The sequence below is a fragment of the Chelonoidis abingdonii genome, chromosome 13, assembly GCF_003597395.2.
Source record: "Chelonoidis abingdonii isolate Lonesome George chromosome 13, CheloAbing_2.0, whole genome shotgun sequence".
In the NCBI taxonomy this organism is placed as follows: domain Eukaryota; kingdom Metazoa; phylum Chordata; order Testudines; family Testudinidae; genus Chelonoidis; species Chelonoidis abingdonii.
This window is the reverse complement of record NC_133781.1, coordinates 18,766,939-18,784,419: the sequence shown is the minus strand read 5'-3', so window position 1 is coordinate 18,784,419 and position 17,481 is coordinate 18,766,939. Positions and strand designations below refer to the sequence as shown.

The 17,481-nt window shown below is 48.0% G+C and overlaps 1 protein-coding gene across 2 annotated transcripts in view; it reads right to left on the bottom strand.

Annotated features, from left to right (window-relative positions):
- The window catches only part of FDXR (ferredoxin reductase), a 32,330-nt gene extending 16,785 nt beyond the window's left edge, over positions 1 to 15,545 (bottom strand). The window contains exons 1-11 of one of the 2 annotated variants that reach the window (XM_032785080.2): positions 15,414 to 15,545; positions 11,583 to 11,680; positions 10,212 to 10,307; positions 8,399 to 8,521; positions 6,771 to 6,884; positions 6,045 to 6,146; positions 3,891 to 3,998; positions 3,454 to 3,538; positions 2,296 to 2,495; positions 1,662 to 1,833; positions 581 to 754 (exon numbers count right to left, since the gene is read on the bottom strand). In XM_032785080.2, coding sequence (XP_032640971.1) covers positions 581 to 754; positions 1,662 to 1,833; positions 2,296 to 2,495; positions 3,454 to 3,538; positions 3,891 to 3,998; positions 6,045 to 6,146; positions 6,771 to 6,884; positions 8,399 to 8,521; positions 10,212 to 10,307; positions 11,583 to 11,680; positions 15,414 to 15,474 — 1,333 coding nt within the window. In that variant the 5' untranslated portion in view covers positions 15,475 to 15,545. The remainder of the gene's footprint in view (positions 1 to 580; positions 755 to 1,661; positions 1,834 to 2,295; positions 2,496 to 3,453; positions 3,539 to 3,890; positions 3,999 to 6,044; positions 6,147 to 6,770; positions 6,885 to 8,398; positions 8,522 to 10,211; positions 10,308 to 11,582; positions 11,681 to 15,413) is intronic. The other variant, XM_032785083.2, reaches the window with a different exon arrangement.
- Positions 15,546 to 17,481: the final 1,936 nt, after the last annotated feature.

The following is a 17,481-nucleotide window of genomic DNA, read 5'->3' as shown; positions in this document are numbered from 1 at the left end:
AATTGTAATTAAAATCCATCATACAATTTTCACACTATTTCTTTAATTTAAAAGACTGTTCCCGTCAAAAAGCAAAAGGGATAAAAGAGACTCGAGAAATGCTTCCTATGTCTAATCAGCAAGTGAAGTCTAACCAAGACTTCACAAAAACGAATGCTAAGTGGGAGTGGGTGGAATTTAAACATGGGTAGTGTCTATACAAATGAAAAAGCGCCCGGAATAGAGAGCGCACTGTGCAAGCTTTGTCCACTCAGCCTTGCCCATGCAATTAAATCCTGACTCTCAGCACTGTGATCTTATTATACTGCATGCATCCCGGGCAGAGACTGACAGTCAGACTAGCGTGCGTGGCATTTGTTCTCTCCCACCGCCCCTCGGAGACAAGGGGAAGAGAAACGTCTACTACAGACTGAGACAAGATCAAACCCTTTTCCTTAGTCAAATTACAGTCCATGTTCCACATTTCAGGATACAGTTCATTAACCTATTGTCTCAGGCTAGAACTTTTGCGTGAGTTTGCTGGCTCACACACTGCTACAGATACTCACACACAAGGACTCATGTATGCACGTTCACTGACCTCGACTGTGCAGGATGCTCCTCACAGACTTGAAGCCTTCCTTGGAGTTTGAAAGGTTTAGCACCCCCATCTGGAGATCTTCTAGCACGGACTGGGCTGTGTCAAAGCTATCATTCATGGTGGTGATAATCACCCCTGTGGGTCCCCTCTTCACCCAGCCGCTGCAGTACAGACCTGTAACAGCATGTTACACAAAGTCTGACGTGCTCTGACGCAATCCCCAGTATACATGTAGGGATAGGGTCCAGCCAACGCCCCAACACAATTGTCTCTTCAGCTTGAAGGGACTCAAGAGTTAGATATAGATCTATATTTCCTTATCCACCATAGTTTTACACCCACACCCTCTCAGATGTAGCTGGCCACTGTTAACAGCTGGCACCAAGATACGTCACACTCGCATCACTACCAAGACCATTGTAGGGTATATTAGGGTAGTATCTCCCCTCCCTGTAGCAGAGAGTGCATTGTCTCAACCATGCTGTCCTCCCCACTGCAGAGCTGCTATGGGAGTTTCTAGTGACTCAAGAATGTTACCCCTAAGAAGCCACTGCAGGCTGCCATCTCTCGTTATTACAGCATGCTTTTGGGTCATTTGTGTATCTGAGCTATTCATGTGACAAGATGCAGGACAGGACTTTAAAACTGTAACCTTTTGTTTTTTTTGGTAAGGACACAAAATGGCCAAACTGCTACAATACTTGACATGTCAATAGCAATTTCTGTCAGAGGATATTAAACTGCTTTCCAGATGTTGGTGACTTATGCCTCACAACGCTCCTTTAAAACAGGCATTACATCACTTTTACGGATGGGAAAACCTTGGGCAGTTCAGTTATCTGTGCCTCGGAGGGGTCACACAGGAAGCCTGCGAGCTACAGAGGGATGGAGCACAGGTTTCCCAGTTCCCAGACCCATTCTTTAGACAAGCCCATACCCTCCCATCCACACAAACCTCCTGGCCACTGACAACTCCACCTTCTTATAGGAATGTTCCCCCGCCGCTCGCACACACACTCATAAGCTCTGTTACCCAAACACTACACATGAAGAAACCTCAACCCTGAGCGTTAATACTAACCTGGTGCCCCCTGAACCCTGCCCAGGCTGTTGGGGATGATCCCCAGTTTGGGATCAAATGGTATTGAAGAGTCAAGTGGGAGGCTCCGGTAGCCAATGCTGCTGAGGATCAGCCTACATTCAAGCTCCTCCACTTCTCCAGTGGGAACAGCTCTGGCAGACTCGCCTGAACCCTACATAACCCAGGGAGAGAGAGAGAAGAAAGAAAAGAGTTAAAGAGCCTGTAATGCAAATGCAGTCGAGAGTCTTCTCTCCCAGGAGAAACAGCAACATCTCCCTTCTCCCTCCTGAAGTCACTGGCAATATTTAGTAGGCTGGGTTACTGGAGCATTCTCCAACTGCAACTATCAATACCAATGGACAGAAAGTTCCCTTTGTATCAGAAGCAGCTCCTGGGGGAGACCTAGGGCTGACTTCCCAAGAATCTGTCATTCCAGCTGCTCAGACAGCAGGCAGTTCTGCTGGGTCTAATTAGACCAGAAGTATCAAGCTGTCTTTAGATTAACGCAGAAGGATTCCCCAGAGATTTCCAGATCCAAGTGGATGCAACAGACATTTACTCATCTCCCAGCAACACAGACAGCCAAGCATGGGGAGGGCAAATCCTTTAGAAAGAGAGAACTTTGAGTCAATACCTCCAGCCTGGTGACGGCCATTCGGATGCCTCTTGCTTGCTTCCCATCAGCAGCGGGCAGTACCTCCAGTGGGCTGCGCTGGAATTTCAAGCCCCACTCTTTGGTTGCTGATGCCCAACGAGCGGCCTCTTTCTCACCAGGTTTCTCCAGGGCCGATTTGATCATCAGCTCGGTCAGACGCTTCCTGGGTCTGGGAACATCTAAAATTAAAGGAGCAAGGCAGGAGCATAAGGAACCCTGAACAAAGGTCCATCAGTCTCTAAAGAGGGACCATGCAAGGAGGAGAGTCTGGACCAATGTACAGTTAATGCTAAAGAATTACATCCACTCAGCATCTGCAAGCCTCTAAACCATGAATAAGGCAGATAACTCATGCCAGGCACAGCCGCACAATTGGGACTTTGGAACAGCTTTGCCAAAAGCCACCGCCTCTGAATTCAACAGTTGGAGAAGGAAGTCCAAGGGCACCTTAGAACGCAATTCTCCTTCCAGTTTAGCTTGGAACATGGGCTTTCAGACATGTATTCTCCTTCACTGAAAGTCACACACTTCCCCTGCCCTTCATGATCCATCTCCCCATCACTCCCTAACAGTCCATGTGATGCTGTTACAAGCCTGAGCAGACAAACGACGCTGGAACGTGCTGCAGGTAAGAGCTGAATGTCCATTTCCTCTAGACACAGGTGGTGTTGCAGCTCTCCTACTGCTAGCCATCCTTGAATATTCGCCAGCAGGGCTACCGTGCTGCTGTTTCAGCCCATTGACCTGCTCCTCACTGTGGCTCAGCCAGGTGGAACTCATGTGCTAGTCAATCAGGGCATTGCGAGGCTTTTTCTGAAGCCTTATGGTCTAGCAAGCGAGTGAAGGGAAAGGGGAAGAAGAAATTAGCTCTCTCATTACAACCCAATAGACCATAACTATTGCATCCAATCAGGTGACAACACGGAGCAAGGCAGGAATCAGAGACTGGTTTCCAAGATGTGAGGGTTATGAGGGGAGGGTAAAGTTGCCCAGTGGTTTTGTTTTGGAAAGCAGGGCAAGGCCCCCTGGCCTCATCCTTCATCTCCAAGAGCTCCCCCGGATAGAACCCATGGGCATTCACCCCACCACGGAAATCTCACCATCCAACCTGTGTTGTGCTGGGCAGACATTCCTCACCTTTAATAACATCACCAAGGCCTGTAAAGTCAGCAGGGTCCAGGAGAGGTCTGGTACCGGGCAGGTTTATCATCTCCCGCAACTCCTGGGAACGTCAGACAGGAAGACGTGATGCTTCACTGTGCCGTGTGTGGATAAGGCAGAGAAGCCATAAGAACAGCACAGACCCAAAAGAGAAGCCATTCCCACCATACAGGTGGCACAGGCTAGCAACTCCCGCTTTACAGGCGAGAGGCTGAGTTCAGCATGTGGGCACAGTAACCAGGATGCCAGCGTTCACGTGCCTTCTTGTAGACCCTCGAAGACACAATTAGTGGATTCAACAGCTCACGTTGAATTAACTAGACCCACAGAAGAGGGGGCTTAGGGTTAGATTTACAGTCACAGAGAATCCTGTTACATTACAGTACCCTTAAGCTCAAACATATAAGTTTTACCTTTATAGTGAAAGCTACCTGGAGGGGCCCCCTCCTCCCAACAAGCCACACACGCTTGACCTTACTGCAGGCTATGGCTGCCAAGGAGCCTTCAGTGATATCAGTCTTCTGCAAGACAAAGATGTGACAATGAACGAAGGTGGTGGGAGAGAGAGGCAGGCACAGCGCAGGAAGTTGAAAACAGCAGGACATCTGCTTGCCCAGGCAAAGCCACCTCCCTTTGCATGAGGTGGTTTTGATAGCTAACGCCTTAACGCAGCACTCACTGAAAATCCTCTCTGCAGTCGTTATACTGTTAACAAGGTAACGCCTTACTGAGCAGCCTCAAAGGGAAATCTCCCTTCTTTAAAAGCCTTTTAAGAGGATGCTAAAAAAAATTAACCACCACACACACAACCCCAAATCAGTCAGCCATTTAAAGCTTGGGGCCAACAGGGCGAGGAACCTCACCTTTGTAACCTCCTCTGCTGTAGGGATTCACACAGGGGCATTTGGTGACTTGCCCCTTTACCCTTCCCTACAATGGAGGAAACTCCCCTATTGACTTAGTCTGTGATGGTATCTATAGATGACCTTCTGAGGTCTCTTCCAACCCTAATGATTCTAAAAACATGGCTGAGGGTTGTAGACTAAAACACTTAGCGAAGCCTCCTTATGACCGAAAAGAAATGAGAAGGGCAGTACTATTCAGAAGAGCAGACTAATTAGAGGTTACCTCAAAGGGTTCCAAATCTGATTTGCTCAGTTCAGAAGTCAAAACATGTTTTTCCCCTAACCGTCAGCATCACAAGCTAGACAATGTGAAAAGCTCAGCAGGGCTCTTTTCTGCCTCTTCCTTCCCCCTTCAGATAAAGATTCTGCAAACAGAACTTGCAGACAGTTTTACTGATGATGCCCAAGGTCCAACAAATTTCCATACTCACTTGCTTGTAGCGGGATTAGCTCCACAGAGATAAAAGCGGGGAAGAACCTACATTCAGCACAAAAAAGGAGCAAATCCGACTAAGGCACAGAGTTAGCTTTGGGAACGCTGCACTTCATAGACAAGTGCCATGTCCCCCTTGCACCGGGGCTGAGTACTGCCACTGGTCCCAAAGACCACATCATTTGAAGCCCAGCTCTCACTTCCCAATCCGTGTAACTATGTAAAGCCTCTAAACATTGGCAAAGTCCCAAGCTTTTTTTAAATTAGCCATTAAAGTTGCAGGTAGTAGTTGAGTTTCAATCAGCCTCTTTTCAGTTCCAGAGGGACAGAAAGCTCTAGGAGGCCCTTGCTGCTAGCATCTGGGACAGCAGCTGTACGCAGCAGCTGCTGCCAACAAGCTTCCAGCTATTGAACTAGGAGCATGGTAGGGAAAAGATCTAAGAGGCTGGATAGCAGGCACATCGGGTGCTGCCGAGGCTGTTGCTACCACTAAGACCCTGGGAAGCAGAGATGCGTGGGGAAGAGGCGCACCCTTTCCAAAAGCGAAACCCAGGCTAAACTTCTAACCTCCCAGCACCTCCAGCAGGGGCCAGGCTGCAGTTCCCTCTTTGTTGCTTACAAGGAGAAAGGGCCAAAGCCTCATTCATTGCCTTTAAAACACAGAGTTTGAGGTTGTGTGGGGCAAAATAAAGTGATGATCTCCACACCATGAAGTGCCCTGAGTGCTACAGAAGAGGCCAGCTGGTTCTGGGAGAATCCCAGCGCTATTCCTGAATTCTCTAGCTCTCGGGTATGTAAGGAGAATGTTTCTCACTGGGGAAAGCTCTAGAGCATTGTAGACTAGGTTGGAACATGGTGCTTTCTTTGCCTGTTTTTTAAAAGCACCAAATAGGCTTTTTGCACCAGTCCAGCTGCCGGTGCCATCAGGCGGATCCCAATGCTGAATCCGTGACTCCCTCGATCACTCCCATAGCAATGCTTGGGTATTACAAACCTAGGACTATGATTCCCTTGCAGGGAAGAACAGGAGGGGAAGCAGGCTGTGAGGGAGAGAGGCTCTGCTTGAAAACAGGACCCACACATGAGTCTATATGTGGTTGTTTTAATCAGCTATTTTGTCTGGGTTTCCCTCTTACATCAAACCCTAATGAATTTGAAGTAGATTTCTGGCCCTTCATACAAACTCTGCACCTTGCATTCTATGTTATACAATGCCTCCCTTAACTCACCCTGAGTATATCGAGTGGAGACAGCAGAACTCGGGCAACATCCAGAGCTACATTCCCCTGCCCCAGGACCACGGCTGTCTCGCTGCTTAGGTCGGGCTTCAGCTGTGTGAAGAGAGAGATCCCACTGAATAGTACATTCAACACCCAGCCAATCCCGGCATTTTCACCACACTTGAGGCTGGTTCTCTCCACCCCCTCCTTGTTACAAAGGCAGAAGTTTCTTCAGCCTCCTGTTTCACTCTAGCTACCATTTTAACCCAGATAAAAGGGCCCAGGTCACTCCCTCAGATGTAGTTGCCTAGTGTGGCTTTATCAGAATGGCTAGTTTACACCACATTCAGTTATTTCCCCAGCCTGCATCTCTTTCAGCACATCCTGGGCCCCTACTCCTGTAGGTTTCCTGGATTCCCCTGTCTCTCACAGGGAATCTCTGTGAGCGTCTACTATTTTGACAAGCCAGCTTAATCTCCCCAGCCCTAAAAATGTCCCTTTCGGGCTTCCTTACATCCTCTCCAAGAAGTGCTGCCAATCTACAGAGCTGGCTAATCCTCTCTTACTGACATGAAAATTGTTCACATTTTTAACATTGGAGAAGGATTTAATTTTGTGTCTGCTAATCTTTTTCAATTGCAAGCCTTTCAGGCAGGCACTAATCCAGAGTTGGAGGACTGCATACAGATGCACAGAGAGCACGAAGGCTTAGGAGAGGAAAAAACAAACCCTTACATCTCTGTTCTCAGGCAGTCCATTGTACCAGCCCACAAATGCTCTTGCTGAATAAACCGTCGAAAGGTTCTCCCCTGGGATTCCAAGGATTTGGTTATCCTCAGCACCATAGCTCTGCAGAGACAGAAGCAACATTCCCATAGTCATACACATGCCACTAGATGCGGGGATAAATATCACACACCATGCAAATCTCCAGCTCCACAAACACAACACAGAGGAGCCAGTGTCGGCGGTTGCATCTCTTGGATACTGTACTGCTGCCAATCACCATAATATCCGGGCACCTCCTGGGGTAGTAGATCAGCACAGCAAAGACCCCAGTGAGTTTTGTGGAATTATCGGCTCTTCTCGGCTTGCAGGACACCCTGCTCATCACACTAATCTAGCCAGGCTGGACTACATCAGACACAGAGGTGTGGCGAGGGAGAGCGGGGCTTTCAAGCTGCTTTTTCAGGGCAAGGGCAATGTGAACCTGAAGAAAGGGTAACTCTCCATCTCCTCCTCTGGGACCCGCCTCTCACTCCCCAAATAGCCATAAAGCCTGTCGCTTTTTAGACTAGCACCTATTTTCTCCCGCATCTCAGCAGCAAGGAGAACTATGGCGGACTATGTCACAGACACATGCGATCCCCAGGGCACTGGACTCAGAACGATAGTTCCAATCAGGAGGGGAGTTTCTTTCCATTCTGCAATGGAAAACAAGGAACAGACATTTCCCTGCTACTAGCTCAGCCATTTCTCTACGGGACAGGAGGAGATACGGTTCCCTCTGTAGGTGATCTGTCCCCAGATCAGCAACACGCTCTGGGATGTGCACTTCAGGCTGAATGGCTACAGGAAATATTCACCAGCACAGCTACTCACAAATTCAAACACCCTCTTTTCTAGCCAAAATAGAGCGAATTTCATCCCCCCACCACCTCAGACCTGACACTTCACGCCCAGGAGAAAGGGCAGTTCATTGGTTAGGACACTCATCTGTGACCAGCGAGATGGGGATTCAGTTCCCTGCTCTACCTCAGCCCTGGTCTATACCAGAGTGGGGATCGATCTAAGTAGCTGAAGTCAACGTACTTAGATCGATTTACCGTGGTGTCTTCACCGTGGTGAATCGACTGCTGCCGCTCCCCCATCGACTCTGCCTGCGCCTCTCGCAGCGCTGGAGTACAGGCATCGACAGGAGAGCACTCGGGGATCAATTTATCATGTCTAGACTAGACACGATAAATCAATCCCCACTGGATCGATTGCTTCCCGCCAATCCAGCAGGTAGTGAAGACGTACCCTCAGACTTCCTGTGTGACTTGGGCAAGTCACTTAGCCTCTCTGTGCCTTGGTTTCCCACCAGCCCGGCCCTGCCCTGCCAGACAGGGGTGTTGTAAAGATAAATCACTTAAAAATTGTGAGGAGCTAAGACACTACAAGGATGGAGAACATATAAAAACCTAAGAGAGACAGATTCCCTCTCCCTTAAAAACACAAACTTGACAGGAGGGGCTAAACAGTGGGGGAATCCAACAGACTCAATACCCCAAAACTCTGTAGGAAGGAGTGAAGCGTTCTGGATCTGATTGCGACACCACCCCAGTCCTTTCCCCACTAGACACAACAGACCATTAACCCACCAGAACCACCGCGTGATAAGCCCGCTGAAGCTCCTTCACCATCACGTCCTTCCCGATAGTGACATTCCCATAATAGGCACAGCGATCAGAATGTGCCGTCTGAGTAAACGTGTTGATTACGTTCTGTAGGGTCAAAAGAAGTTTTAAAGGGTTTAAATTTAACAGCCACACAGCACATCCTACAAAGCACAGCCAGAGAGGAGACAGAGGAATGGTCTGGTGATGTATAGGTGCCCAATGCCCCCATGTGGCCTTGAAGCTGTAGGTCAGTGTCTCCCTCTCTAATTCATGCTGGCTGTTCTGGGACGCATAGCTCTTATCTGACAAAGGCTTGAATATTTCATTTTAAAATAAACACAGTTATCCATGGTTTGGCACCACACCAGTCAGATCTGTCAAAAGGAAGCGACAAACGGCAAAAAATAGTAACAAAAAAAGATCCATTCACTGCTAGTGCGAATTTGCCCCTTTGAAGAAACACTTGGCTGGAAGTTTTGCTAACATGAATTTTGCCCCTTGAACAGCCCTCACCAACATCAAGAGGAACAACGCAAAGTTCCAACCATTCTTATGTTCGGTGCTACTGAACAATCCCAGCACTGACCTTCTGGTGCAGATATCCTTGCCTGACACTCCCAGCTTTTAATATGAGAGCTCTTTCTTGAAATCGGACTGTGCAGCAATTCATTCTTATATGCACTTCCAGAGCCGTCCCTAGCTCTTTTGGTGCCCTACGCAGCCCCCCCGACCCGCCCCCGCACAGGGGTCTGTCTGGGCCCTGTCCCAGACCTCCACAGTGGGGGTGGGGGGGCTGGCGCCAGGCCTCTGTGGGGGGGAGCGGGGGAGCTGGCCAATTCCTGCGGGAAGCGGAGTGACCCAGCTCCAGTCTACTCTGCTCCCCTGGCTCCCAGGTTTGGGGGGGCAGGGGGAACTGCCCCCCAGCTCTTGCCAGTGGTGCGGCTGGGAGCCAGGGTAGCAGAGCAGGCTGGGGCCAGGCCACTCTACTTACCAGTGAGGGCAGGCCCCACCACTTCTGGAGTCCTCAGGGGAGTGGGGGAGGAGCTGGAGTGGAGCAGAGGGGAGATGGGGCAGGGCAGGGCAGGGCAGGGCAGGGCAGGGCTGAGGGCTTTGGGGAAGAGGTGGCGTGGGGCGGAGCAGGGGCCCTGGGGAAGAGATGGGGCTGGGGCACAGCAGGGGTCCTGGGGAAGAGGCGGAGCAGAGGCTGGAGCAGGATGCAGCTGCATAGGGCACCAGGAAATTTGGTGCCCCAAATTTCCTGGTGCCTACACAGCTGCATAGTTTGCATATGGGTAAAGACAGCCCTGTGCACCTCCCCACATTTCCAAACTTTTCCCCTACTTTAGTCGCCAACGCCTCTGCTTCCCAGTAGCCTTGTCTGTTCAGCAAACATCACTTCTGTCCTTGGAATGCCTGACCAGACCTGCTCTGGCAACAGAAAACAGGCCCCACAACAGAGAGAGAATCCCCTGCAAACAAGAATTGCACCCCAACACTGGGGCTTCTTATACCTCTCGAGAGGACCTACAACTTGTCTCAGCTCACAATGGTGTAAGTAGACCACCACACCCAGTTCACAACTCCTGGACAAAGCTACTGACATGGATTCTCCATTTCCGCCACCCCTCGACCTAGGGTGACCAGACAGCAAATGTGAAAAATTGGGAGGGGGGGGGGGGGGGTAATAGGAGCCTAAATAAGAAAAAGACCCAAAAATCGGGACTGTCTCTATAAAATCAGGACATCTGGTCACCCTACCTCAACCCTGTTAGGCGAGGGGAAAGCCAATACTAACTTTGACTTCAGGGTGGTCTGGTGCCACTCCAAAACGAACAAGGCCGAAGGGAACTGGCAGCTTTTCATAAATATCCACCCGGGCCAGCCTGTGGTGCTAGAGAAGAAGAGCAAGTTCACAGTTATAAAATAAGCAATCAAGCGAGAACAAAAGCACACAAGCTAAGTGGCTAACAACAGGGGCCCAACATCAACCTTCTGCTGCGGAAACTGGCTGCACATCAAGAGACACTGATCCTGAATTTGCAGGCAAAACTCTCCTGTGTTTTGCTAAACCACATGCTCAGGTTGGGATACTGTGGATTTTGCCAGCCTGCCCCAATAGAAAGAGGAAAGGAATTATTTAAAGAAACTTAACAAGGAGGATCTACCTTCTGACCTGAAGATTCATTAACTCGCACCAATAGGAACACCATATTGAGCTAGAGACTGTGGCTGGTTTGTTTTTTGTGCAATAACTATTTTATCTTAGGACATGCCCACTAGGTCAGTGAAAGGAATATGAGATGGTGCAAAACATTGCCAGCAGAGATCCATGTCTGACCAGCCTGTCATGGAGAGTTTAGCACTGGGTATTTAAGCAATTGCTGCAGATGTATATTGGGTGAAAAATACCCCAGATTTCACCCTTTGGGCCCCCGCCAACAGCAGTTAACAATGCTGGACGAGATCCTAAAATCTTACTATCGATTATACACATTTTAGGTTTGTAGGTGGTATGTATTTTAGACACCGTCAGATTTTTTGCTTTAAATACTTCGTTAGCAGCTAGTATTTTAAGACAGCATCTCTCTAGTGCTATTTGTGGACATTAAGTAGCCCTGAAATTTGTCCTTGAAGTTCATTAATGGCTAAAATGCAGAGTCTTATACTACAGCATGCTCAAGGGTACTTCAGAGACAGTAAAAAGCAAGTGACCTCACTTGATTAAGCAACTATGGATGTGACTTATCACTAGCAGCACTCTGCAGGTTTTGTAATCTATTCTTACCGCCAGACCAATAACTGATCGACTAAGGTTCTGACATTTACTGTTAAGTGACATTTGTTTGTTCATTTGTTTGGCTTAGTCAATATGGAGAAGGATCTAAAGCAATTCTCCCTGGTGTCCATATATTTATAGATGAATGTTACCAGCATTTTGTAGAATAAAAATTTTAAAAGCCCAGTAGACAGATATTTGTGGTGTATCTTATTACAGAAGCATAGTTTTGCCCTAATTTATTGTGACAGCCTTATAGGCTTAATGGAGACAGCCCAACACAGTGCAGGCACCAGAGAATCGTCCCCTGAATTATGGGATGTCTATGGCCCATATGCCAGCAAGCAAGAGGCTGAATATCTCCTCTTACGTTGAACAGAAGCCAGTTACCTTCAGGAGGTGCTGGGCAGTGTAAAACCCAGCAGGTCCACTCCCCACAACACATATCTGAGGAGCCAGAGCAGCTGTAGAAAGCAGCCTGCTGAAACCTGAGCAAAGAGCACAAAAGCAGAGTCAATGAGCAGAGAAAATACCACCCTTGACACAAATGTTTTTATCCTGCTAGGATTTTCCATGCACGCTGGCTGGACCTCAGAACAGGGAGGGGTGCGAAAGGCTTCTAAGAGCTAGTCCTTCTGCATTAAGCAAACACAGGACTTAGAACCAATTAAAAAGGAAGGCTAGAAGTTACCCTTAGGAACACGTATACCATGAAAAGAAAAGCCACCAACAGGAAAACATCAGGGATGTGCCCAGGGTTTCTGCTAGGTAACAGACCTCCCCTTTCAAAGGAATTCTTTACTGAACTGGGCCATAGCACAACTCCCCTAGTGATGATTTCATCTTTTAAGTCCCTTTCAGCACTCCATTCTGCGCAGTGAGCTGGACACTATGGCTTCCCCTTCCACCTCTGACTTTGTTATCAGGTGGGGGCTGCCACTCGAGATTTTCCTTCTGAGTGAAAGCCCAGCAAAAGATCTCGCTGCCACGGCAATCTAGCGCTTCGCGTTCCCCACACTGCAGGCTATTCAGAGAACAGGTCATCGATAAATTTTAACGTGATCCGATTAAACAGCAACCGGAAGGGCTGGAGACAATAGTGATTTCAGTCATAGTCCAGCATAGCCTTGGCAGTCAGCTGAAAAGTTTTATTCCACTAAGTACAAAGACATTCAAAGCAAAAATGCACTGGGGTCAAATGCCGGGGACTACAACTCTCTGCCAAACCCTGATATTTTTCTTCAGTGCCCTTGATATTTGTATCTATTTTAGGAAGCGGTTACCCAGATCCACTCACACTGTACCTGCAGAGTCAACTGGACTCTTTTAGAAATGGAGTGTGTCTGGGGAAGGTAGTTAGCACAGAGGAGTAGGCGTCAAGAGTCCTGGATTCCATTCCAGGCTCCGACACTGGCGTCCCTTGAGACTTTGCCTCTTGATGCCACTGTTCACTCATCTGTAAATCAGGTAGAGAAATTTCTGCCGACCTCACAAGGAAACTTGGACTTCATTCATTAATATTTTGATTAAAGCATTTTGACGACTTCAGAGGAGTGGCATGACAGAAGTGCAAGACAGGAACAGAATTTTCTTCTCAGAAAGGAGGAGATTATATGCTTGCAGGGGTGGGTAATTTTTCGTGAATCTACGCCAGGTGAATGGCGGCAGCCGGATGTCACTGGAGCCTGAAATTCTCTCTCTACAAAATGGCTACGGCACATGCAATAGCAATGCAAGTGTCCTCCCCATTCTACCACAACAAGTTGATTCACCCTGACCTAGAAGGACAGAAAGAAGTTCAGTTTCCATGGTCCATGCAAACTTCGGCTTCTCTGCTGAGACTGCAGACCAGGACCCCAATTTAGTATTGTCCATATCTCAAAAATCACCATCATGGCTATTTGTTCATTGAGTACTGGACTAAACCAGCTCATTCTGCCAAGCCATCCAGCAGTAATCAGATGGCTACAATTTAGTCACTACTGACCTGAGCTTAAACCAGCAATGGGTCTCTCTATCCTATTAACAAACAACCCACCAAGGCACACACTCCTATGTCCAAATGTATATGTATTTAACAAGGAAGAGGGCTCTCACCCTCCAAATGCTAACTGATATGGTGGAGTCTTTCAAACAGGCATCACTACAGGGTACTTTTACTTCTAGTTACCCTAGATGTTGTTATCATCAGGAAATTGGTGGTTTATTTACAACACTATTTTGTATTGGACAGGGTTACTTTAAAGAAAGTGATCCTTTGCACTCAAGTTACAGGACAGGAATAAGAGGAAGAGTTGATCATAGCTTTGAAAGTCATAGTTAAATCTACTCTAACTCCTGTAGTTTAAGGCTAACTTCTAGTATTTATATACTTCATTGCGTAAAAATCCCTCAAAACCTCTCTCTTCTACCCCTCTCTGGATCTTTTCCCTCTCTGCTCTGTTTTTCATAAACTGAGGTAATAAACTGGACCGTACAGAATGTATCGTTTGATACAATATCATTTTTTAAATGTCTCCTCCCTTCAACAGAACACTGAGCATCTTAGTATTATTGTTTTTAATTAGACCGATACTCAACACAGGACGGATATCTGCATTGAGCTCTCTCCCCCTTTACTTCCAAATTTTCTTCTGGAAAAAGTCTTGCAAATTCAGAGCCTAGCAGCAGATGAGAAGTTTAAGGTAGTTTTAGCAATATGCATTGCTGTATACGTATCCAGTTGAACTTTATGTGTCCTTACATTGCTCACTCCCCTGCATTGTGTCCAAATCCATCTCACAAGTCTGCAGTGGTTTTGGTTGCTTTGTTTTTAATCAGCTAAAACAAATTTAATGTCATTAGCAGTCTTGCTAACCACTCCTACATCACCAAGGACCACATTTCCAGGAGGGATTGTGGCTACTCAGCTTGAGACACGTGGGGCCTGACTATGGAAGCGCAAAGCACCCACAACTCCAGCTGAAATTAACAGTTGTTGCAGGTGTTCAGCTCTTCCAAAACACAGGCCTAAAGGGGCCTCCAGGGGAGGCTCTGCTTTATTCACTCTTTCCAAGAGCAAACAACTTTGAGGGCACAACTTTATTTGGGGGACAGCCAGGATCTGTGTTTTGGACATTTCAGGGTAGGCCTATTTCTGTTCTTCCCTTGGACTATCACTTCCTTGAGTGAAGGCTCAGGCATCCTTGGAATCCGCCCAAGTGCCTTTTGTGAATACAGGCTTCACAACCAGCGTATGTTCTTAAAGGCCTGGACATCGAAATGTCAGGTGGTTCTCTCATCTCTTCTTTCCCATTTCCATCTCACTGTCACATTGCTCCTTGCATTCCCTCAGCTACATAATCCCCATTCCCCTGCGCCCCTAAATTTCCAAGTCACTGACTCCATAGCTCAGCTCCTACCCCAACAACCCCCTCCCCACTCCATTTTTTGCTCCCCCAGGCTCCACAATCTCTCTGTAGCCAGGCTCCCATCTCCCCACGCATGCCCCCCCGCCCAGGTCCCTTTATAGCCAGGCTCCCCAGTCCTTCTATAGCAGTGCTTCTGAACCACGGTTTCATGTACCCCTGGGGGTACAAAGAGGTCTTCCAAGGGTTACATCAACTCATCTAGATATTTGCCTAGTCTTACACCAGGCTACAGAAAAAGCACTAGCAAAATAAGTAAAACTAAAATTTCATACGGACACTGACTTGTTTATACTGCTCTATAGACTATACACTGAAATGTAAGTACAATATTTATGTTCCAATTGATTTATTTATAATTATACGGCAAAAATGAGGAAAGTCAGCAATTTTTCAGTAATAGGGCAGGGATGCTTTTGTATTTTTATGTCTGATTTTGTAACATGTTGTTTTTAAGTGAGGTGAAACTTGGGGTAACCAAGGCAAATCAGACTCCTGAAAGGGGGACTGTAGTTTGGAAAGACTGAGAGCTACTGCTCCATAGCCAGGTTCCTATGCCCTCCCCAGCTCCCATGCCTGCACCCCCACTCCCCTATAGCCAGGCCAGGCTCCTATGCCCTCCCAGCCCAATCCCTCTATAGCCAGGGGCCCCTACCCACCCCCCAGTCCCCTTATAGCCAGGGGCCCCTACCCCATAGCCAGCGGCCCGTACCCACCCCCCAGTTCCCCTATAGCCAGCGGCCCCGTACCCTATAGCCAGGCTCCTATCCCTACGCTCTCCAGCCCCGGCGCAGCGAGCGGATGGCCCCCTTACCCGTGAGGCGGCGGAGGGGAGACCCCCGCTTCCAGCAGACACGGCCGCAGCTCGAACCCATGCTAAGGGAGCGCGCTAGGAGCACCCCACCTCCTGGAGACGAGACGCTCTATCTCTGCCGCCACCCCTCCGTCCCGGCCGACCCGCGGCCGGGCAGCAAAGCGACTCCGCCCTGCGCCCGTATTAGCCAATCAAATGGCGGAAAGTCCCTTTGATTAGCATAAGTCCACCCCGGCGGACCATGAACCAATTTAATTAGCATAACCACGCCCCTCCCGGAACACCGCCTGTTGGAGAGGAAGAGCCCTTTCCCAGGCCTGTGTATTCCGTCTCTATGGTTTATCGTCCAGTGCACAGTGTGGAGCCTCTCCCGGTTGGGCAGTACCATAGAGAGGGTGGTGGGGAGGGCTGGTTTGTTTGGGGACGGAGTGCGAGGCAGAGGGGACTGGTCCCAAACACACTTATTCCAGTGCAAGTTTCCCCTCCACTCCCGCACGTGGGGGAGGATCACTTTGATTGACCCCCCCACAGATCAGCACACAGTCCCTAAATTCCCCTGCCTGGGCATTGTTTCTAGGGCATGGGGCTGGGAATCAGGAGACTGAGGTTCTATCTCTGCCACGGACTTCCTGTTTGATCTTGGGAAAGCCTCCTAACATTTCAAGTGGCTAAAGCAGGATGCAGCACCACCAGGGTCTGACCTGTCCAACCCCCTCTACGAGTGGCACTGCAAGCTCATACTTGTGCCAGATCATAATGCTTCTAGGTTTAGGGGCCCTTTCATGTTCTCTCCGCTGGCAGCCATCAATGTGGGAAATTTTTCCTTCAACTGGGACAGAGGGGCTGGAGGGGTCAAAATAGGACAGACCCGCAAATCCTGAGACCATTGGGAGACATGCTTCTGACCTGATTTTAGCCCCGATCCTGCTCCCATTCAAGTCAATTGTGATGTCCCATTGACTTCTGTGTATTAACAGCATCAATGGGAATGGTGCATGTTCCATAACCGACAATCTGTGTTCCTCTGTTTCCCAGTGAGTACAATGGAGATAACAATATATCTCAGGCCCCCAGGGATTAATTCATTATTATTATAATAAAAGGCTTTGCGGTCCTTAGCTTGACAATGCTATAGGAATGCGGAGTCCTGTGATTATTATTACAAAGTTGGCATGCTGATGGTACCACAGGGTTTAGGCCATCAGTGTAGAACAAAAAGCTTTTTCTTCAATAAGGAATATGACTTCTTAGTTGAGATGATATCTTTCCTAGGGACTTTAGTAAGGGTAGATTTTTCCATCTTCAAAGCAATATACAGTGATTAATCAGTCCATACAATTATTTAAGGCCCTGATTTTGATCCTGCATCTATTGAAGTGAATGGCAAAGCTCTATTGGCCTTTAGAATTTATTATTAGATTTATTTACAAAACAAAAAAGAGGTGTTGATCCCAGGTTCTAAGTGCTCCTGCCAAATTTACAGGGGGGGAAATATATCATCTGCACATCCTCAGACCGCTCTCCTTTACATCTGATTTCTCTCAATGGCTCTCACCACCACAGCTATCCATATAAACAAATGTGCCTTGCGCCAAGCTTTGAAGGTCCGCCCTCTAAGAGAACCCTGTACTGCCAGCCCCCTTTCTTTTAAACTGAGGGAGAGACAACTAAAGTATCCCTACTGATTGCATCTGTGATAGTTCAGCACGAGGAGGGAGGCAGTCTCTTAAGTAATAAGGTCTGAACCCATTTAGGGTTTTACAGATTAAAAACTGCCTTAAATTCAATCCAGAAACCAAAAGTAAGCCAAGGCAGTTCATGGAGAACCAGTGACATGTGCTGCTACCAAGAAGCAAAGCTTAAAGGGCGTCAGCATTCTGCATTACCTTAAATTTTCAGATTGATCCAAATTTTTACCCTATGCAAAGCATATTGTGATAATCCTACTTTGAGGTGACAAAGGCCTGGATCCATGGTAGCAATCTCCTGCTGAGTTACAGATGGTAAAAAACACTCCTGGTCACCACTGCCATATGACCATCTATCAGCTGCTCGGGGTCTAATGCCA